The sequence below is a fragment of the Pterocles gutturalis genome, unplaced genomic scaffold (assembly GCF_000699245.1).
Source record: "Pterocles gutturalis isolate BGI_N339 unplaced genomic scaffold, ASM69924v1 scaffold8097, whole genome shotgun sequence".
NCBI classification, from domain to species: Eukaryota; Metazoa; Chordata; class Aves; order Pterocliformes; family Pteroclidae; genus Pterocles; species Pterocles gutturalis.
Genome location: NW_010110205.1, coordinates 6,857 through 12,570, shown reverse-complemented (window position 1 = coordinate 12,570; position 5,714 = coordinate 6,857). Strand labels below are relative to the sequence as shown.

Sequence of the window (5,714 nt, the reverse complement as noted above, 5' to 3'; positions counted from 1 at the left end):
TGGGGTCCTGCCTGGGGCGGTGGTCTTTCCCGGGGTGGTGGTCCTGTCCAGGCAGTGGTCCTGCCTGGGGTGGTGGTCCTGCCGGGGGCGGTGGTCCTGTCCAGGCGGTGCGGTGGTCCTGTCCAGGCGATGCTGAGCAGCTTGCTTGGGAGAAGCCATCCCTTCGGTTGGGATTTTGTTACCATCTAGGATGATCCCACAACTCTTCTACTTTGACCAGGGACCTCCCTTTAACTGCAGCAGGGGAATAGCGGATTTGCACCCATGTAAAATGGTTCACTTGCGGTTTTCCTCCCCGAAGATGTGGGATGTGACAGCTGGTGTTGGGGTTTGACAGCCCTGGGGAGGGCTCTGGCTTCGACAGGCACTAAACACGACACGCACCAGTTCAGGCACTCCGTGCCCGTTTGCCTTGGGGAGGATGGATGAGTTGGCTTGAGCGACTTCTTCTCTAGAGCAGAAGGGGTTTCAGACAGAGATACAGATTTCAAATTGTCCTTCCTCTGGAAGGACGCTTGCGCCAGCTCCTTCCCGTGCGGGCAGAAATGCCTAAAATGGGACCATATATTTGGCGAGTGTTTTTACTGGGCGTTTCATGCCCTTTGCTATTTGCTTGGAAACGTGTGAAGGGTTCTGGTTGGAATTCCGCTGTTGTCCCTCCGTAAAGCCCAGCTAACAGGAGCTGCTCTTTCCCCGCGCAGGTCAGCCGGTTGCTGATTTTAGGAGGTGCAAATGTGAACTATCGGACGGAGGTTCTGAACAACGCCCCCATTTTGTGTGTCCAGTCCCACCTGGGTTACACGGAGATGGTGGCTTTGCTCTTGGAGTTTGGGGCCAACGTCGACGCCGCTTCGGAAAGTGGCCTGACCCCCCTCGGCTACGCGGCTGCTGCTGGATTTCTGAGTATCGTCGTGCTGCTGTGCAAGAAACGGGCCAAGGTAAAGTGTCCGCGTTCCTCTAAAAGGTGATTTAAACTATTCCACGTTTACGCCGGACAGGGCACAAGCTGCGGGCAGGATACGTAACGCTTGCTCAAGAATATCCTCCAGCGGATGAAGCCAGGATGCTGCTGCGGAGGGTTGGCTTCTCCGCTAAAATGTGATGGCTTTGAAAAATCTCACGTTGACACCAAGGCTAAGTAACCCCCAAGAGTCAGGAATTAGTATTCTGGACTTCAGGTCTGGGGCAGGAACTGCCTAATCAAGGATGTTCTGGAGAAGTCCTTGAACCTCACAAGGTTAAAACGTCAACGTTGGTTTTGCTGCATTGTGCGTTCTTTAAATATCTCCTTGAGACACATTTTCCAAAAACTTCTCTCAGCCTTGTCCTAGAAAAATACCCTTTGTTTAGCTTTGCGGTGAGTGTTTGGAGGTTTAATTGTATATAATGAGTCGAGTTGAAGTATTTTGTCAAAGAAGAAAATTGTGCTGATTTTTGAAGTGGAGCCTCCTGGAAGCAATTAGTGGTTTCTCTATATGTTTAGCTTCGGTTCAAAAAGCAAAGTATGGGTTTGTATCGTTTTGGTAGGAAAGTCGGGATGGCTGAAGTACCCGTTTAGATCTTGTTGTGTTGTCTGTAATAATGCAAGGACAGTATGAAGGAAAAAAGAAAAAAGAATTCTGCTATTCTTGGGATATTTTGAGAGAGTTGGGTGACTCTCTGACGCTCGTTGGTAAGAAACGACATTCCAGAAAAATGCACATTTTGCCCGCAGCGTTACTTTGAAACCGAGGCTGGAAACGAGGAAGAACCGAAGACGTTTTGCCCGTGATTTGGCTCAATTGTTTTTTGTCGTCTCTTTTCAAGGTGGATCATTTGGACAAGAACGGGCAGTGCGCTCTGGTCCACGCCGCTCTGCGGGGACACTTGGAGGTGGTGAAGTTCCTGATCCAGTGCGACTGGAGCATGGCCGGGCAGCAGCAGGGCGTGTTTAAGAAGAGCCACGCCATCCAGCAGGCGCTGATCGCCGCCGCCAGCATGGGCTACACCGAGGTAGGACCTACCCGCGCATCGCCGCCTCCGCGGGGTGGGAAACTGAGGCTTGCTGATGATTCTGAGCCAAAACATGGAGCAAAAAGGGGTTTGGAGGTGGAGTCGGTGCCTCATCCTCCCCGTCCCACCGCAGGCAGCGGGTTCACAGCTCCCTTGGCAAAGCCTGCGGTCTGGGCGGGTGTCCAAGAGAGGGAGCGTCACCAGCTTTTGAATTGTTGGAATTTAATCTTTAAGCAAGGGTGGATAAACTGAGTGATGCTTACGCCGCTGCTCCAGTGCTCTTAGGGGAGTGTGAGACCATGTTGGGTTGGGCTGGATGTTGGGGGAAGAGGAGAGCTGAAGAGCTCGCTCCTGCCAGACTGATAAAGATTTGTGATGTGGAAAATGATGGATGTTTTCCTACCAAGAAGCTATCTTTGAGGATTTTTGTGCTGGTTGATTTCTTTGCTAAATTGAGCTCCTTGAGTTTAGATTTTGCTTTTGTTGAACATAATCCATGAGAACGTAGGTACTGTGCTCAGATCAGAGGAGCTAATTAAAGAAAGCTGGGACATTCTTATTAGCTAAGTGACTGTGAGTTGAACTGATGAGAAGCAGATGTGACTTCAAAACCCTAAAGATCTGCACGCTGAGGACGGAATTTGTAACAGGGCACGGAACTTCTAAAATGGGAATATTCCCGCAAATAATACTGCTCACCTTTATAACTTACAGAAGGGAGTTTTGGAATGGTTTAATATTTCTGTTGTACCATCAAAGGTACGTGGCTGTACCATCAAAGGTACATGCTGCTGATAGAAAAGCCTGCAGTCCCCTGTCATAGGAGATGTGAGCTGGTGATTAATTTGCTCTTTTTCTCCGACTTTGGTGACAAGCCAAGTATCCAGTGTGTTTATAAAGTGATCTTAATCACTGGTGGAACCACACAGAGTCCTTGCTGGGATTGTAGCCCAGCGTACCCATCCCACAACTGAGCTTTACACTTCAGTCCTAAGGTCCACGGAGCAGTTCTGCACCGGCTGGGAGTCAGCCGAGGGCGCGGGGGTTTGTTACACCGAGCTCACACCCTCCCATCGCACCAGCAGCGCAGGCACTCGCTGGGTCTCCAGCCCCCTCCGTGCTGCTCTCGTTCCCAGTGTCCCAGTTAGCACTGGAGCATCACTGGCAGGATGCGGGAAAGCAGCACTTGGCACCGGAGTCCCTGCTGGACCGTGCTGGTGCCTCTCTCGGGCTGTGCCTGCGGGCAGCGGAGCAGGCACAGCATCCTCCCAGGTGCTCAGAAAAGGCTCCTCGTAGCCCACACACCGGCAGATAATTATTTCTCCTAGAATGTCCTGCAGTCACTAACGTAGAAACTCCATTTTCTCCTTGGCCTCTTGCTTTCTGGTATCATATGATCCAAACACTGACATTTTCTGCCGGTTTTCAGTCGATTAAATCCTTTAATTTACCCTTTAAAGAAGTTAATTTGCTTCTCTGGGGTTTCAAGCATCCACAGCTGGAAGAAGAAACCTAGTTGGAAGGCTTCTTAACAGTCTGCTTGAAAACGGTATTTGCTAGAAAGGAGTTAATAGTTTCTGGAAATAAACTTCATCTTGGCTGGAGCTTAAGCTAATGAAGAGGCTAACGATCATAACTGCACCATCATCCCTGGGCCGTGACTCAGTTTCCCCAGCAGTAGAAGGGGATGCTCACACTTGTTGCATCCCACCAGGTGAGTCGGTGCAGACGGACACACCGGGGTTTCCTCGTTGGGCAACTTCCTACGGCCAAAAGAGCATCCGCTGCACGCGCCGGGAGGTCGGGAGCAGAACAGACACGGTTATAACGAACTGGTGCTACCCAGGCTCTTTTTCTGCTTGTACAGGGCAGCAGGTTCAGCGATTGATCTCCTTCCTTGAGCTCAGGGTGCCAGGCAGAGGCTGTTCCCTTTCCTCCAGGTGTCGGGAGCAGCTCGTGTTGGGATGTCAGCAGTTTATATATAACGCATCCGAGCTTGTGAGCTGACACGCCGTTTTGTTTTAGATCGTTTCCTACCTGCTGGATCTTCCAGAAAAAGACGAAGAGGAGGTGGAGCGAGCGCAAATCAACAGCTTCGACAGCCTCTGGGGAGAGACAGGTGATTGCTGGAGATGCTGCGGCTGCTTCTCGCGTGGTTGTGGTTGGGTTTGTGGGCTCCTCTCCCCTGATCCGTCCCCGATCCCGGCCTTTCCTTTGGTGAGGGAGAAGGGTCGGTTCCTCGGGTTTGATTTCAGGGGATGTGCAGGTGCTGGGGTGGAGCTTGCACCCAGCTGAAGTCAAACAGAGAGGTTTGGCTTTTGAAAATCCTGAGCTTCTGCAGCTCCTGGCACTTCTCAGGAGCATTCAGCATCTCTGTCAACAGGGCCGCTGGTGTCTCTGAAACACATGAAGTGAGATGGACACCAAATGCTGCTCCTTGGCATATTTATCGAAAGCATCCCCCTGTTTCTCTCTCCCCTTCCCTGCCACATGCAGCACCGTGACTGTTATATTATCCATGGGTGTTCTGAAAACTTCTCGTTATTTAGCCCCTGGTAATTAAACAAATATCCTTCTGTGCAGTACAATGTATTTTTGTGTTGAGGGCTACAATACAGAAGCCCTGCTTTCCTCACTTAGAATAGAATCATAGAATCATAATAATATTTATTAATTAATGTAAATAATATGATAATACTTCTATGAAAACAACAGCAGCCATTCACCCTTTCCACTCCACAGATAGGAAACATGTTATTATCTCAATTTCTGGAGATATTCAAACTTGGCGTTGTCAGCTTTTAACTCCAGTGACCTCATAAATATTATCCCACTACCTTTTGTACTCAACTCACTAAACTACTTCCATCTCTGGCAACATTCCTGTGAAGTTCATACACCCAGGTGCTGTTCCAGGCTGGGGATCAGAGCTCTGATTGGGATTCTGTCACCTTTGTTTAAACATGACACCAGCCAAGGGTCCAGACAGTGGCTGGCATGTGGCTTGGTCTTCGGTCAGGTCGTTTCTGGTTAGAAAGGGGAAAAAAAAAAGAAAGAAAAAAAAAGAAAAGCAGAGTTGTATTTTGAGCTGGTTTGTATATTGTGCATTTGAAAATTTAGCCTTTTTATAGCCTTGTAATGAATGGAGTCTATCGGCAAGTATTGCCCCCGAGCTGTCAAGGACAGGGGTGGAAGGATGAAGGGCTGAGTTGTCCCGACAAGGAGGCAGGCAGGTAGCCGTGCTGCTCCAGCGTGTTAGGGATGGAGTCGGGTCCTGCGCCCCTAGGGACGTCACTGAGTAGCAAGGGCGTTGTGCCGTTATTAGCGGAAATAAGGGCAACACAGACAACTAAGCAATTTAAAAGTGCCCCTGGGGTGTCATGGGAGAGAAGAGAAACTGGAGATGGAATTGCTCAAATGAAGTGACTGAGCGTTGGTAATAGGACAGCGGCTTTGCTGCCGCTGAGCTCACGGTGTGCAGTGGTGATGGGGCCAGAGGCGGCTCATCCCAAATGCTCTCTGGTTGTGAGCCCTGAGGACCATCTTGTGAATAGGATGAGGACCCAAATGCCTTCAGAGCTTGCTCAAAAGCCGCTAAGACGTCTCCCTGCGATATAACCACGTGGGCAGCATCAAATGCTGCGGATGTGCTCCTTGAGTTAAGATTGTCCTGCGTTGTCCGGATGAGTCTGAAAGCTGAGCACCCCGACAACGTCCAGCTC

The 5,714-nt window shown here is 50.1% G+C and overlaps 1 protein-coding gene across 1 annotated transcript in view; it reads left to right on the top strand.

Annotated features, from left to right (window-relative positions):
* TANC2 (tetratricopeptide repeat, ankyrin repeat and coiled-coil containing 2) overlaps positions 1-5,714 on the top strand; it is a gene marked incomplete at its 5' end in the record, with an annotated part of 54,518 nt that overhangs the window by 44,770 nt on the left and 4,034 nt on the right. The window contains 3 exons of the mRNA XM_010073249.1: positions 702-938; positions 1,807-1,992; positions 4,018-4,111. Of these exons, the coding sequence (XP_010071551.1) occupies positions 702-938; positions 1,807-1,992; positions 4,018-4,111 (517 nt within the window). The remainder of the gene's footprint in view (positions 1-701; positions 939-1,806; positions 1,993-4,017; positions 4,112-5,714) is intronic.